Raw genomic sequence first — 17,519 nt, forward strand, 5'->3', positions numbered from 1 at the left:
TTAATATTGATGACTGTCAATCAGTTAATCATTCTAATAGCTAGTTATTAAAAATAGAAAAGGTGGGGCGCTTGGGTGGCTCAGTCGTTAAGCATCTGCCTTCGGCTCAGGTCATGATCCCAGGGTTCTGGGATCGAGTCCCGCATCAGGCTCCCTGCTCCGTGGGGGGCCTGCTTCTCCCTCTCCCACTCCCCCTGCTTGTGTTCCCTCTCTCGCTGTGTCTCTCTCTGTCAAATAAATAAAATCTTAAAAAAAAAAAAAAAATAGAAAAGGCAAATTTCAAAATATTGATTACAGTTTTATTACAACTCTGTATATAAACAACTGTAGTACAACATGGACACTTCTTCCCCATCAAACACATGAAAAATAAACTCAGAGATTATTAAGAAAAAAACCTAAAAGCCATTAGTATGTATCGTATCTTTGCAAGACCACAAGCACCAAGTAAGTGTATATGCTCTTAGGTCTAGCATTTACAGACTTAACATTTGGGTGCACCTTCAAAGGCCCACATATATAGTAATGTGCTGTGCCTTGCTAAAGCACAGAGTTTAACTACACCAGCTACTAACACAGCACGGGAGGAAGGTCATTTAGCTATTGACTGTGGCTGGCCAAAAGCCTAGTAACTGAAACTTCAAGCAGCCTTCCTGTTTTTCCCATGTGATACATGTCCTAAACTGAAACAAACTTTCTAAAACCATCCTTTGTTTAAAAACATCAACAGTAATGGTTCTGTAAAGAAAACTCATTCCTGGTGCAGAGATTAAAGAGGAAATGAAAAGGTTTAAGTTAATTTTCATCTCCAAACTGGAAGATTCTAAAAAATTATTAAATGGAATGGCAAATCTGATGGTTGCCTGCAACTATAATGTGAATAAGTTCATTGTATGTTATACATGAAAGGTAAAGGCAGTTCTTTTGCCTCAGCAAAGGCAAGAAAAACAAAAAAGGAAAGTTGCAATTTACAGGGCAAATGTTATGCTGTAGCCATATTCACAAATTTGGTTGCTCACAAAAGTATTAGAATGGGTCCTCATTGAATATCAAATGTCCAGTGGAGAGTTCCTGGTTTTATGAATTAAAAAAATCATACCTTATATACCTTATGGAAATAAATTAAGTTTTTCAAGGTGTCCCAAAAGTTATTTAATTTGCTGGAATATTACTTTTCTACATCATCTTTAACTACTGACTTAACTTTACAGAATACATACTTTATTCTGGTAATACAAAGATGTTATGGGCCGAAAGGTATTGCCCCAACGTCATACATTGAATCCTTAACCTCTAGTACTCCAGAATGTGGCTGTATTTGCAGATAGCGCCTTTAGAGAGGGGATTAATTAAAACAAAGCCCTCAGGGTGGGCCCTAATCTAATGTGACTGGGACTGGTGTCTTTAAGACGAGAAAATCTGAACACACAAGAGACATGAAGGAGGTGAGCACACAAAGAAAAGGCCATGTGGAGCCACAGAGAAAAGGGTGTCCATCTGAACGCTAAGGGGAGATGGCTCAGGAGAAACCAAATTCACCAACACCTTGATCTTGGACTTCTAGGTTCCTGAACTGAAAGAAAATTTTTTTTATTGTTTAAGCCACTCAGTCTGTTGTATTTTGTTACGGTAGCCCTAGCAAATTAATACATCAAAGGAATATAGCAGTTTGCAATAAAACAACAATTTATTTCAGAAACTTTAAAATATTAAACCTTGTTAATTAGAAAAAAACAAATTAGGGGCGCCTGGGTGGCTCAGTCATTAAGCGTCTGCCTTCGGCGCAGGTCATGATCCCAGAGTCCTGGGATCAAGCCCGCGTCGGGCTCCCTGCTCAGCGGAGAGCCTGCTTCTCTCTCTCCCTCTGCCTGCCGGCTCTGTCTACTTGTGCTCTATCTCTCTGTCAAATAAATAAAACCTTTAAAAAAAAAAAGAAAAAGAAAAAGAAAACAAATTAAATGCCAAAAAAGTTATTTTCTTAAAGCCTAGATTATCAAACTCGTTTTAAAATTATCTGGAACAGAAGCATTAATGACTGACAGTTCTCTCAAATATTATTATTATAAAAGGAAAAAATGGTGAAATTTATACTCTATATTAAACTCATTACAAGTTTGGTATTTTAAAGATTTTATAAGTACAAGTAAGAAGTAGCCCACTCCCTGAAAGGTAATATAATTCCCTCTGCCAAAAATTCAAGAAATTTTTTTAAAGCATGTAAAGAAAAAAAATTAGAAATTTGCCTGAACATAAGAACTCACATAAATTAAAGAGTATTTCATGTTCACAAAGAACTCAGATATATATATTTCATAAACATTCCAAAATAAAAGATTTTATCTTTCTACATTGAATTATGTCTTCCTGATGCACTACTGGAAAATTCAAAGAGCATGCCTGAAATTTTGTTAGAAGGATTCAAAATTGGTTTATAGCCAGGCACATAAATACTTTTACTCAGTTACCTTGATGCATACTTAATATTTTCTAAATCACTAGTATTTTATCAGTACTAATATACAATTCACCCAGTGTAACAGTAATGCAGTGTCTACTAGAATGTAAGCTCCGAGAGGCAAGGACTTGGTCTGTCCTGTTCACTGATATATTACCAGCACTGAGAACAGTACCAAGCACAGAGAAAAAACTTAATACATATTTGTTGAATAAATAAATGCGTAGGTTCAGGCGATTTCTAAAATAATGTCACATTTAATTTTTTAATTATTTTCTTTCAATTTTATAAATCTTTACCCATAAAATATCAAATGAGGCTAAAAAATCTTTAAAGAAAATAAATGTTTTTATATATTTAGACTGGAAAAAGTTCACATCACAAAGTTAAACAAAACCTGTTTTAAAAAATGTTAACACTTCAAGAGCTCTATGGAGTTAAAATTCATTTGTGTCAACAGGTTGTACTGTTACCAATGGATGTATTACTATTCAGTCACTGCATTTTTCTTCTATTTTATGAGAGATTTAAATTTAAAACTACAGGTAAAGCAGAGCTAAGAGGCAAACAGCCTGAATCTTATTTACAAATGCTTAGCATTTTGCTTAAAGCTACATTTTCACTCACAAGCTTTGTTTTTAAATTCTTAAGCTCTGTGAGCAATCTAAATAGTTAAGTACTTATTAAACACTAACAGAACTTGATAGGAAACACAAAGTCAAAACCACTTTGCCTGTACTGAGCCCTCTCAAAAATGAATTCACTTTATTAATTTCATTTAATTTTTGATGCTGTATTGAAAAAGAATTTCTGGGGGCGACTGGGTGGCTCAGTCGGTTGAGTGTCTGCCTTCAGCTCAGGTCACGATCCCAGGGTCCTGGGATCGAGCCCCACATCGGCTTCCTGCTCAGCGGAGAGCCTGCTTCTCCCTCTCCCTCTGCCTGCCTCTCTGCCTACCTGTACTCTCTCTCTCTCTGTCAAATAAATAAATATTAAAAAAAAAAAAAAAGAAAAAGAATTTCTGTATGAACTGTTCTATTAATAAAGTTTTTTTAAAGTATGTTCTTCACTTGTATTTGTCAATATGTAAACATGACATTTACATTCCTAGACTAGAAAATTTCACATTATACCAAATTCTCATTGATTTGCAAGTAAATAAAACTACTTCCTAGCAATTCATATTATCTTAAATTTGTCTTGCTTGGTTAAAGTGTGAGGATGGGGAGAAAGATACATAAGCTGTGGGATTTTAGCATACAAAACAGGCAATATTTAAAAAATCAAAGCAATTATTTATTTCTTCAATGTGGGACAGAAAATTCTTTCACCTCTGCAAAAAAAAAACCACAAAAATCAAGCTAAACATGAAACAAATCAAGAAACATGGTGATCTATTTAACAACAAAAATAGAACAGGCATGCCTGAAGTTATTAATTTCCTTATGATTCAAAATAGTCTTTTTCGGGCGCCTGGGTGGCTCAGATGGTTAAGCGTCTGCCTTCGGCTCAGGTCATGATCCCAGGGTCCTGCGATCAAGTCCCGCATCGGGCTTCCTGCTCCTTGGGAGCCCGCTCCTCCCTATGTTTCTCTCTCTCTCTGTCTATCATGAATAAATAAATAAAATCTTTAAAAAAAAAAAATAGTCTTTTTCATATGGGCTTCTGGAGCCAACATTAATCTGTTTTTAATCACTTTTAAGCCATTAATAGTTTATCTCACTCTATTCACAGAATATTTTAATGAGATTATCATGGTATCAACCATATTTTTTCCACTATCTTAACTGAAAAAGGTATTTTCTGATGACTCAAATAATACAATGCCATTTCAAAGCTTCTGTCCAAACATCACCAGTAATTATTATTTTTATTGGTTTAATATCACCGCATATTTAAAAACTTTGAATGAAATAAAAGATTCTCAAAAGTTAAATTCCACAGATCACATATTGCAATTCATCTGGTGATAATCTACTTTTCAAAGTTAAAGAAGAAAGTATTTAATAAAAAAGTAAAGCAGAGAAATAACTTGTTTACATGTGTTATCCTTAAGGGTCCATATACTTCTATAAAACAAAAGGGTTGTATTTAGTAAGAATTAAAAACATTATTTGGTTAATGTTAAATTTAATTTAGGTTGTGTTTATAAAACAACTTGATGGATAAAGGACTTAACTGTTACACTGTGGGGATAAGGATACCATTTAAAATAACTAGAGCTCTGAATTATATTGCCGAAAACAAAACACAAAATGCCTTGCAGTGATCCTCCCTATTTTAAACAAAACCCAAACACCTCTACAAAGCAACACACACACAATCAGAAATATACATTCATTTTAATTTTCCAAGGTAGATCACTGATATTTTGTCACTGGTCTACAATGCTTGGGACTGGTTAAAGATTGATTTATTGGTTAAATGCCCATAATCATTCTGACATTATGCTGATCATACGAAAATGCTTACTTTATTTTCTTCTGCTCTGGTCAGTATCTTAGCATCCTCAGAACTATTTAGAATCGCACATCAAATCAGGAAACAATGTAAAACACAGAAACTTTAACCACCTCATTACCTGCTCAGTGATCCTCATATGGAAGTCATGAAAGTCACTGTAGCGACGATAGGTTTTCCACATCTCCTCACTGTTCAGATTGCGCCGATGTACAGTGATGGCATACAATGCGTATGTCTTGCCGTGATCGTTACAAACGCCTGCCACAGCATATGGGTCATAGTCAGCATATACTAGTCATTTAAAACAAAATGAAGAGGAACAAAACACACAAAGAGGAGGAAGATGAAGAACAAAAACAAAAAGACATGAAATGAAGAAGAATTTGAAATGACAGACTGAGACCAAAGGATGTCACCCAAGGGTCAAATAGATTTCCATCCTCTGTACTCACAATGACAAGATTTTATACACAGTAACTCCACCATAAGTTCATGATGACACTACCAACCACACAGTGGTATCTACTTTAGACTCTCTTCCTCAAGAGCTTGTGCCGATTCTTAGTTTCGATACCACACTACCACCTACTGCAGTATTATTCTTTAAATTAATAGAGGAAAAATAACAGAAACAAAATAATCTTTCATAGTAACCTTCACTATTCAGCTGTATTTCAATTAAAATCTCTTCAACTAAACAGAAAGCAAAAGCCAAGGAATAAGGTTTCATGCACTCTTTTGACACGCCTCTTCACCATTTATAACATTCAAAAATTTACAAGTGTAGTTCATTCTGGAGTTGTTTTTTTTTTTTTGGAAAAGGCATTTTCCTACTGACGTGTCACAAACCATTCCAGTGAGGTAGTCTCTAAAATCTAAACCTGTTCCCACTGTGTACTAACCTTAAGTAAAGGGATTCACTTTGAATCATTTTCTTTAATTTTCTTTCCTATTTTTCCATTTTCTTACCTCTTTCTAGTGTGGTATTCTATTCTAGATCATTTCTTCAGGTCTTTAAAAGTTTACTGAGTCTCCATTCATCTACATCTGGTCTATTTCTTAATCTAACCACTGACCTCAATTTCAATCACAGTATTTTTTTCTACAATTGTATTTGGTTGTTTTTTCATAGTGTTGCATTCTTGCCTTAGGTTTTATCTCTGTGACTATTTTTAACACCCTCTCAGGCTAGGAGGACCTGTGGTACAAATCACTTGAAGATGGCTGACTCTAGACACACCCATGTTGGGAATCAAGATAGGCTTTCAATTTCTTGAGGATGACAGATACCTTTTCCAGGCATGATCTTGACATTCTTTGTTTTTTCCTATTACTATAGGTAACACTATTTATTATTTACTGTTCACTTCTTCCAGCCATCCTCTCAGAGACCTATGCAGAACAAACTGCACAAAACTTTTTCATCATGTTAGAGAACCACCACCACTCAAATACAGCTAGCATGACAACAGGGAATAGTGGGTTTTTTTGGTTTTTTTTTAAAGATTTATTTTATTTTATTGAGAGAGACAGAGAGAGAGCATGAGAGAGAGGAGGGTCAGAGAGAGAAGCAGACCCCCTGCTGAGCAGGGAGCCCGATGCGGGACTCGATCCTGGGACTCCAGGATCATGACCTGAGCTGAAGGCAGTCGCTTAACCAACTGAGCCACCTGGGCGCCCCGGGAATAGTTTTATCTGTTGTGCTCAAGATAGGTTTGCGGAAGGAAAACAGAAAGCAGAAACCAATTAGGAGCAAATCATAACCAATTAGAAGTTAACAAGAGCAAGGAGAATAAGAAGAACAGAAATGAGGGGAAGAAGAATTATCAGATTTATCACAAAATGATAGGCAGAAGAGCTCATGACTTGGGTGCATGCACAATAGGAAGAATAAAGAGGTTGTGCAAAAGATAAAAAGGCAATTTGATTTTAAAGAAAGATAATGAGGTTGCATATATTGATTATGAGATGATGGTGAGATATTATTGTGGAAATATTCTGTTTTCATTAGGACAATGTTACAGCAGGTGATATAAACTATTTGTCACTAATCCAGAATCAGATAAGGAACAAGAACCAGAATATAAATCAGACTCATCATTAAGTACATTGCTTAATTGAGCTAATATTTTTTAAAGGAAGATTTCACAAAGAAGAGAAGCAGTATGCACTGGTTCATGGACCACTCCTTGAGAAGCCCTTCACTGGACTCTAAGTTCTACTTCCTGTAATAAAGATGCTAAGAATATAAAATCTAGACTTTCTGGAGTCCAACTGGTAAAATATTTATTGAACAAACTAATGTTACTAATGTAATTAATGAGTCCTCTAACAACCCTATGAAGTAAATATTATTATTATTATTGCATTTTATGGATAAGAAAATTGAAGTACAGAGAAGTTAAGGACCTTGCCCAAGTTCACCCAACTATTAAGTGGCAGAGCTGGGGTTTGAACCCATGGAAATGGACAAAAAGTAATGCTCTTAAAACTGTATTATGCTGCCTCTTTAGTATTTATACATAAGTTTGACAAAAATAACAATTTATTAAAAATGCTTAGTATGGTGCTTTCATACATTTCAAGAAGCTAATAAATACTTCTTGAATAAATGGACAAAAGAGCTAGAAAAACCACAACTTTCAGAGAAAAGAAAGATCTACATAAGAAATATAGACATGAGTATCTTCTTTGAGACATAAAGTTTAAGGTCTTTAAGAAAGAAATAAAAGGACAAATACTAAACATTTGTGGTTTAACAAAGACTTTCATATTTGGAAGATAAACCAACAAAGAAAAGAGAGATTTTTAAAAAGAATTTTAAAATTTCAGGAAGGAAAAGTGAAACAACTATAATAAAAGCTAGAAAGAAAAGCAACAAAACCTCTGGTTTTATTGACAAAGTTGTTATCTAATGACCTTTATAAGCAGAGTAATGTATGCACCAACTAACTGTAAAGGATAAAAGAACAACTTAGACAGTAATTATAAATAACTTATTTCAAAAATATGGCAGGGAACACAATGCAAAATGAGATTCCAGCTCCAGTGGGAAGAAAAAGAAAACAGAGATGTTAAAAAAAAAAATGCAAACTATCTTTTAAGCTGTACTTGCACTATAAAATCTCTTCTTAGTTACCTAAAATGTAAGCACGAAACTGAACTGAGATACCTCAGTATGGTAATATTTCAAATGTAATCGGACAGACACACTCCTATAAACTAGGAACATGAGAGGCGGGATAAGTAAACCATCACTATCTACTACTCATTGGCATTATCTAATAACCCAATAGCAATGATGAAAATAGATTTTTTTCTCAGTTCACTAACCATTTTGCATGTATGCTAAGTCACAAAATTTTAGGTTTCTCACCTCATCCAAGCATTTCTTAAGCGTCTGTAAACTCCTATACCAATGTTTCATTAACCCACTTATCTAGTCTGACTTTACATGTATAAAAAAGATGGAGCTAAAATCTGCCCCAAGCAATTTAATAAGAATTATGCAGACAATTATCAGCAAGACGCAAACAAGAAGAAGAAAAGTTTGGGTTTCAAGAGTTTATTAGCAATGACAAAATGCTTAGAATTTAAGCTTTTCCAAATGTAAACAGTAACAACCTTAGAGAAAGAAGATATACAAGTACATCATAACATATACACAAAATATCACTGAACATGATAAAGAGTATATATCAAACCATAATACAAACGTAACAGAATTTATTGGAAAACATGCTGCAGAAAAAAAAATGTAACTTAAAAATGACTACAGAAGAGAAAAATGGTTTGTAAAAATAAATGTAGAAAATAGTCCAAGGGTGATAATAATTAATAATTTTTGAGTAATAATTATACCACAAAGTCTCTTACCAGTGTCTGAAATGTAAGCATGAAGTTGTACTGAGTCATCAGAAGATACATTTGAAAGGTCATCTAAAGACTTGAAAAAGAAAAATAATCAAAAAAATATTTTAATTTTATAGGAAAAAAGTGTTAACGCATCCTACATCATATATGCCTTACTCATCTTTGCCCCACGTAAACTTTATATTATCTGTATTCCTCCCCCAACAATAATCTTCTCTATTTATACTAACAGCAGAGAGAAAATCCACAATTAAAAAACTATAAAACAAAGTATTTCAGAAATCAACTTAGTACATTGATTATTTCTTCCTTCATTGTTTATCCATATACCGACATTTGTTACTTCTCAAATATATTCAATATATGGCAAGGAAAAAAATATGGATAAAAATAAGTAGACATGTTCTTAAGTTACCATTTCAATTTTTTTTAATGTTGAACTATACTAGAGCCAATTCTGTATTATGTAACATTTTTGTAAACTTAGGAATAATTTTAGATTCCTTATCTATAAAATGAGAGTAATAGTACCTACACATCATAGGGTTATGTAAGGATTAAATAAGAAGACATGTAAAACATCAGTAAGACTGCCTAACACAAAAAAATGCTACCTATTATGATTACTTATTACATGAAGTGAATCCAGTCTAAGATTTTAAATAATTTTCAAAAATAATTCCACAAACAAAAATCATTACTGAGTGACCCAAATGAATCTTTTTTCAACTATGGCCTTTGGGTTTAAATTTAAAACTTTTTTGCCTCATATACACACACCCACACATACCTAGAAGGGCACATAATGACAGACTGTATAGAAAGAGTTAACCTGAGTCCACTATATTTCAAATAATAATAATCATAATAAAATATTATATACTTGGAATTACTAAGAGGGTAAATCTTAAATGTTCTCAATACAAAAAGAAATGGTAACTATGTGATGTGATGGAGGGGTTAGCTAACCCTAAGGTGGTAACCATTTTGTAATATCAAACCAATATGTCATACATCTTCAACCTATGTAATGTTTTATGTCAATTATACCTCAATAAAGCTGGGAAAAAAAATAAACAAGAAAGAGTTCATTTGAAATTGCTCTCCTTTGAAAGGAATGCTTGCAAGCCTGGCCCTTGGATGACATCTGGGAATTTAGAATTAGGGAAGGTTCCCACCATTCCTTAACCACTAAGAGTAGTTCACTGTACCTAATAACTGTTTATGCTGAACACCTGCTTTCCTTCTGGGAGTCTGGAATTTTAGTATGTACTAACTAGAGGTTTGCCTATGTGGCCTGCCTCCAGTGAGAACCCTGGTCACTTAGTCTCAGATAAGCTTTCCTGGCAGCAACATTTCATATGTGTTGTCACATTCATTGCTGGAGGATTTAAGTTTGTCTAATGTGACTTTCATGGGAGAGGAGTCTTAGAAACTTGTACCTGGTTTCCTCTGTTCTTTGTTGCATGTGCCTTTTCCCTTTCCTGATTTTGCTTTATATCCTTTCTCTCTAATAAATCCTTTCCAGAAGAGTCAGAGTATGCTAAGGCCTACGAGTCCTCTTAGTAATCAGTGAACAACGAAATGGTCTCTGACACACCGACGTTATAGGATTCAGACATATTTTATACTCTAAAAACCACAGGATCTGAATGAACTTTGGGTTCTAACATGATATTACCAATATTATTAGGAGAGTCATTTAAATGACTTAAATGCAGCTATATATGACATACAGCCATTTAAATTAAGGCAACTGCATTCTAAGAAGAAAGCCAACTGCATTCTAAGAAGAAAGCCAAAAAGTTTACTACTTAAGACTATTCATTAAGAGCAACAAAGTATGATAATAACATACAGATAATCCACAGTATTTTCCTGGTCAAGTGGACGAATCATTAAATTAAAATGGGTCTAGTCCAGGCTTCACCAGTGACACCCTAAGAGACTTTAGCCAAACCAACCAGTCTTTCTTGTACCTCAGTGTTCCCAATGGTACAACAGTGTAATACTTGCTCTACAACTCTGTCAGTTTACAGTGAATTATAATGCTCTGAAAAGAGTGCACTTATTTTTAAGTGGTCCTATGACCTATAATAAAACATCTTGACAGAAACACTACCTTTGTTTTAGTATTACTTTTATGTGAAAGATAGAAGCCTCAGAGAAAATAGAATATTCTACAAAATTTAGATTGTTATTTACTATGATCTTCTTCCAATTACAAGCTATCCCAGAGAATATAAAGCAATTGTTTTAAGAAGTATTTTTGTTATTACTATTATTGTTAACCTTCCCTTGTAGTAACATTTCAACAGCAAAACAGTACTTATTACTTTAAACATGTTACCATCTTATACTATGCAACCCAGAAATTGTTAGAAAACTTTGTACCTAAATGTCTTTTTAGCACACTTAAACAATTAATATTATTTTCATTGAATATGATGAAAAAATCCAATGAAACATCTCTCAGTCACAGGTATAATGCAAATGTAAATATCAAGTAGACTATAAAATTACAGTTGGTGAAATAATATTAACTACATTCTGATTTAGAACTATAAGTGTTATTTAGTAAAAGAAAATTGTGATTTCAAAACAAGTAGACTTATGCTGTCCTGAAATAAAATACAGTTTGTAAAGATTCTTGGGTTAAGATTCTTGAACTGCTTGCAAAAAAAGTTGTGTTTTTTTTTTAACATGATAAGACAAAAAATGAAAGTTCAGATTTACTGTGATAATCCACACAACTATGATGGCACTGCTAGAAAGGCTTATAATTTACCTGTCAATCTCAATTGAAAACAAGTAAATCACCACATTATTTTCTTTCAATTGAAAACAAGTAAATCACCACATTATTTACTTGTTTCTCAATTGAAAACAAGTAAATCACCACATTATTTTCAGTGTTTTGTTTTCCCATTTTGGGAAAAACTATTATGACGACTTATTTTACAATCTTAAAACTATTTTTAAAACGTAGCTATCCACTAAAATTTGTCTATATATTAAAAAAAAAAAGAATCCAAAAGACTCCAGGTACTTAAAACCTTGAATTTAATAGATTTATGTGAATAACAAAATACTGCAAGTCCCTGACCTCAAGTGTGACCTTTGTCAATCAAGAGACTCTCTGGTTTATATCTCTACGTGACAAAAGAATCACTCTTATTTGGAAAAGCATTTATTCCAGATATGGAATAAAGAAAAAAAAGTATTTGTTACCACTGTTCAAACACTTGTACAAGCACTACAAAAGTGAACACTTGAAATTTCAAATGAAGGAAGTTTCATCACATCTGGAAACATTTTCATTACAAATGAGTATTATTGCTAATACTTTCTTCATGCTCTACAAGTTATTCCTTTTTGTTATAAGGTTATGGAATATAACAAACAAATGGTAATGATACCAAATGATTTAGGACAATATTTCAAATGTTACATCATATCTGACATAACACTATGGCTGACTGCTTCAGTGTTTTGTTAAACGTTGTACTTTGTAGAGTAATAAAACCCTCAATAAGGTTATTTTCTGAAATATAGTTATATATAGAAGACAACATAAGATAATGGACCTGTAGACTATTTAGCTATTATAAAAAGTCTGAAAGAGGAAATAATATAAGTAGAATAAAAACAAAGCAAGCAATCTCTCCCTAACCCCCCACAAACTCTGGACTGAAACTTTCACAGAACATAATAATATTTCTTCCTAGCAGCATTTTATGAAATAAGTTATTCATGACAAGGGTGTATATATAAAAGAACAGAAATGTTCATTATTTCACACTTCACTTTGAATGTATAAAATGCCAATGACAGCTTATGTGCTAAAAGTATATCATTCTTAAATTTGTAATCCTAAAATAAAGTTGCTTTATTTACTATAAGGCCTTAAGCTTAAAAAAAATTTTTATAACAACCATAGTGTGCACATTAAGAAATATCTGGAAGTTTTCAGATATCCTAATTTTATATTTCTTTTCTACATACAAAAAGAAAAACCGAATTTCAATGTAAACACTTGTATGTCACAAGTTTACTATCCAACATAGCAATCACCAAAGAGTCATTTCAAAATACTAAATATTGGGATTGAAAATAATGAAGTCACTTTTTTTTAAATCAAATACAACTGAATTATGCAGATGTGACTTAAAGCCCATTTTTAAAAATGAAAATAAATTTCAGAGGCTCTTATACGTGAATTTAACATTTCTTTTAAAGCAAAGAACTTCTTATGATATAAAAGGATGATCTGAGAGCTTCTAATATATCATTTATTTATGTATGTTAAAGCTCACCTTTTATAATATTTTCAAGTCACTTTAATAATTAAGTACCCATAATAATACTTACCAAATTTATGCTTCCAGTAGGAGACCCATTAAAAGACTCTGTGGGAGGGGAAATTCAACTTAGTACACAGTAAAAAACTTGAAGAAATTGTTTTATCTAAGGTTCAAACACCAAGAATGAAAGTCACCCAAGCAAAGACGTAATAAAACAGCAAAGGAAATTGTGGTATACTACTCCCAAACACCTGCTGCTCCCTTAAGCCTCATGGTTTTGCAAGCCATATATTTCAGAGAAAATATAAATGTACCTGAGTTGCCCCCCCCCCCAAAACACACACCAAAAATAGGCGTTCGTGTACAGGAGAGCAATTATTAAATATTTTATCTTTATTGTATCATATGAAGTTGTCTGATAAAAAGTAAACATGAGGAAAACACTGCAGAGTGAAGTTCATTAGGAAATGTCACAAGCTTTTTGTTAGTTCTGTCTCACTGGATTAAGAAATAGTATAAATAAAATTTTTCTTTCATGTGAAGAATAAATAGATCGGTTTGTATACATAATATACCTATTATGTCCACTTACTCTTGGTAGATTTGGCCCCAAAATATCACAACCCTAGATTCTTAAATCAATATATAATAGAACAAGATATGTAAAACTCCATATGCACTGCCATTTACTTAAAAAACAACTAAATTATTTTTAAAAAGTAATGTTAGAGAGCTAAGTCAATTATACATTATAAAATTAATGTCTTTTCCTTCAGTGTTCTATTCTATATCTGAGCACACAAAGTTACCAATTAAGATGCCCCTCTGTTAAAAACAGAAATGAATATATGGTGAAGCAGTATTCTTATACAGTTTAAGGTTAATGTATGGCTTCCAGCACTTGAGATTATTTACGAATCTGGGTATCTAAATGGGTCTTCAAAACCAATTTCTAGGGGCACCTGGGTGGCTCAGTCGTTAAGCGTCTGCCTCCGGCTCAGGTCATGATCCCAGGGTCCTGGGATCGAGCCCCGCATCAGGCTCCCTGCTCCGCGGGAAGCGTGCTTCTCCCTCTCCCACTCCTCCTGCTTGTGTTCTCTCTCTCTGATAGATAGATAGATAGATAGGTAGATAGGTAGATAGATAGATAGATAAAATCAATTTCTATTACTTTTAGAAAGAAGCAGTTGGTGTTGCTTTCCATCTTTAACAATTCTAAATGCCCAAGAACATTTCTTGGTTCCTCAGGCCTATGGTCACAAAAAGTAAACAGGAAATTCCACCTAGGATTACCCCTTGGTTAATAGCAAGGTGATAATTAAAATGAGCAAACAGTTCTCTATCCTCCGTATTCAATTATATACCTCCTACTTCCTTCTGTGATCTGCCCACCTCTCAAATCAAGTTAAAAGAGCAATCAGAAGGAAAACAAGATGTAATTTACTTTTTTTTTTCTAAGATTTTATTTATTTATTTGACAGAGAGAGATACAGTGAGAGAAGGAACACAAACAGGGGGAGTGGGAGAGAGAGAAACAGGCTTCCCGCCAAGCAGGGAGCCCGATGCGGGGCTCGATCCCAGGACCCTGGGACCATGACCTGAGCCAAAGGCAGACGCTTAACGACTGAGCCACCCAGGCGCCCCAAGATGTAATTTACTTTTGTGATCAACAATAAGAAGATACAGAAATAGAGTCTAAAATCAATCTAGGCCCACATTTAGTCAAGAATTTGATAACTGCCTATAAACATTAGAAAACAAAAGAAAGTATGATTTGATATGGTGAGAAAAATAATGTGATTAAAATTAAAACAGCATTATTTAAATATTTTTTAAAAGACTGTGTGACCATGTTTTAATGAAGGAGAAATACCAACTTTAAAAATATTTTAAGGCTGAACTAACTAAAAAAAGCAATCACAAATAGAAAGAAGGAAAAAAGGGGAGGAGAGAGCACACACATAATTACAAAAGCCATTCAGCTACTACCTACCTACTGAAGTTTGATTAAATAGGAATGAAATTTCTTTCCCAGAAGGTAAAAAACAAAACAAAACAAAACACTAAAGGATACTATCACACATGATAAGACTTGGCCCATTCATTTTAGGCTCAAATGTAGCCTGCATTTTTTTTTTTAATCATCTATATAGTTGAAAACTAGATTAGACAATTATTTCAAAATGTCTAAAAAATAAAATGTCAAGAATCTTATTTTTATTTTATTATTTTATTTTATTTATTTGAGAGAGAGAGAAAACGAGCTGGTGGGGAGGAGCAGAGGGAAAAGGAGAAGCAGGCTCTCCACTGAGCAGGGAGCCCGACACAGGGCTTGATCCCAGGAACCTTAATTTTAAAAATCAAAAATGAATTTATAACAAAAAAATGTGGGTAAGGTCTATTTTTCATTAAACAATCAAAATTCATAAGCATCACTATTGAAAAAGTCCTAGCAATTGCCTAAAACCTAAACACAGGCAAAGACAATAAACCTGACAGCTGTTTTTAACAATAATGCTTCATATTTATACCCATCATTCTACATACTTTTTTCAAATGGTTTCAAGGGGTTAGACAATTTCTTAGTTATAAGATGTATAAAAGATCACCAATAAGGACAAAGAATACTAAAAAGCAATGTCCTAGAAAGACAAAAGATATATTTATGTATATAATTTCAAACTTCAATTAATAATTCCAATGTGAAGAATGATTCAATGGCTGATATATGAGAAGTACATTTACTTCAGACCAAAACAAGTTGCAGAAAAAAATTTTTAATGTACTTCATGCTTTAAGTATGAAGTTTTGGGAAGTTTCAGATGGCTTATAAAAAAATTGGTTCCATTAGTTGCATACAAGACAACTAACTAGACTGCCTAGAAAGATATAAATAAAAGTTAAAGTCAATATATTAGACTTTAGAAGCGTTTTTACACTATTGGAACAAAAACTACTGCCACATAATATAATGCTACTATCATTTTAAATTATAGATTACTTAGAAGCTCATACCATTAGCCGATTATGATTCAACTTATCTTTCTTTCATTCTGGGTCATATAGCAAATCCATAATACTAAGAAATCTCTAGAGTAGATGAAATTAAAATAAACAAAAATACTTATATATTTATTTATATATATTTATATATACATTCCACTGCTACTTGCAAATTTCATAGCAGCTCTGTAAAAGATTTTTCAAGAGACAGTAAATACAGAGATAACTGTATAATAAACTTGAGTTACACTGATTTTTACTCTCAGCTCCCACAGAAGTACTCTTAAAAAAACCCCAAACTTCCTTAATTATGCTATCAAATCCAGTTAATGGAATATTATTCCGGGTTTACAAATAAAACAAACCAGAAAGAGTATTAATTTAAAAACTCAAGATACTAGATCAACAACCAATATAAAAGTTATTAAAACTCAAATGCAAACTCCTGTAACTGGATTTCTTAGATTATTTAAAAAGTAAAATCTTACTAATACAGACCAGGGAGGGGGGCAGGGCGAGAGAGGAGAGGGAAGAGCAGGAACCTGCTGTAACAGATATTTTTTAAAGCAGTGCTTACCACTTAATAGACCTATTGTATCTCCAACCCCAAGTAGTCCTGCCCATAAAACTTATTCATAAATAATTAAAATTACTCTCTTAAAATAATTACTGAAATCTTTCCCATTTACTTTTTATTTCTACTGCTTATTTGAACATACCAGGAAGCTTATCACACCTTACACATTTTATTAGTTTTATAAATACTGCTGAATTGGATCACCAGTAAAATGGCCACTGGGCTTCACAATATGGAGACTTGTGCTCTAAGTGCTACCTCTCCCACTATTTTTAAATAACTGCTTATATACCACTAATAAAAACTGGTATTTGTTTTAGTTTATAAATCATTCTCATATACATAATTTCCTTTAAATCTGACAATGGTGTGATAATGACTCTGAAGATATTACTATGACAAAATCATTATTCCAGATTTACAACTGAGAAAAATGAGACTTAAGTGTTTGGCCAACAACACTATAGGAACTAAGTAGTAGAACAGGAGTAAAATTTAAATATTCTGATTCTCAAAGTCTGCTTCTTCACTGTATCATACTGATGATATCCTCATTTGAAAAAAATTGAAAGACTGGAATAAACAACTCATGTAGTTTCTTCCACCTTATACTGTTCAGGATTTGGAAAATGGTGTAATAAAAGAGAAAAAAATTATTCTTTTTAAAACAATGCTTTATATAGTTTATGGTACACTCTCAGGATCATGACTTGTTATCTCATTTAATCTTCTCAATAATCCCACTGTTAGTCATGAATATTATTAGTTACTAGCCAAACGGAAACTACCATAAAAAATATTTGGGTGACAAAACTCAAGAAAACATTCTTCTTAAGACTTCAAG

At 33.1% G+C, this 17,519-nt stretch overlaps 1 protein-coding gene across 5 annotated transcripts in view; it reads right to left on the bottom strand.

Annotated features, from left to right (window-relative positions):
- SNX13 (sorting nexin 13) overlaps positions 1 to 17,519 on the bottom strand; it is a 154,726-nt gene that overhangs the window by 45,513 nt on the left and 91,694 nt on the right. For 3 of the 5 annotated variants that reach the window (XM_035020685.1, XM_035020683.1, XM_035020687.1), the window contains exons 16-18: positions 13,163 to 13,200; positions 8,795 to 8,864; positions 5,037 to 5,209 (exon numbers count right to left, since the gene is read on the bottom strand). In XM_035020685.1, coding sequence (XP_034876576.1) covers positions 5,037 to 5,209; positions 8,795 to 8,864; positions 13,163 to 13,200 — 281 coding nt within the window. The remainder of the gene's footprint in view (positions 1 to 5,036; positions 5,210 to 8,794; positions 8,865 to 13,162; positions 13,201 to 17,519) is intronic. The other 2 variants (XM_035020688.1, XM_035020684.1) reach the window with 1 other exon arrangement.

This window comes from Mirounga leonina, unplaced genomic scaffold, assembly GCF_011800145.1.
Source record: "Mirounga leonina isolate KUSES-001 unplaced genomic scaffold, KU_Mleo_1.0 Mir_174, whole genome shotgun sequence".
Classification (NCBI taxonomy): domain Eukaryota; kingdom Metazoa; phylum Chordata; class Mammalia; order Carnivora; family Phocidae; genus Mirounga; species Mirounga leonina.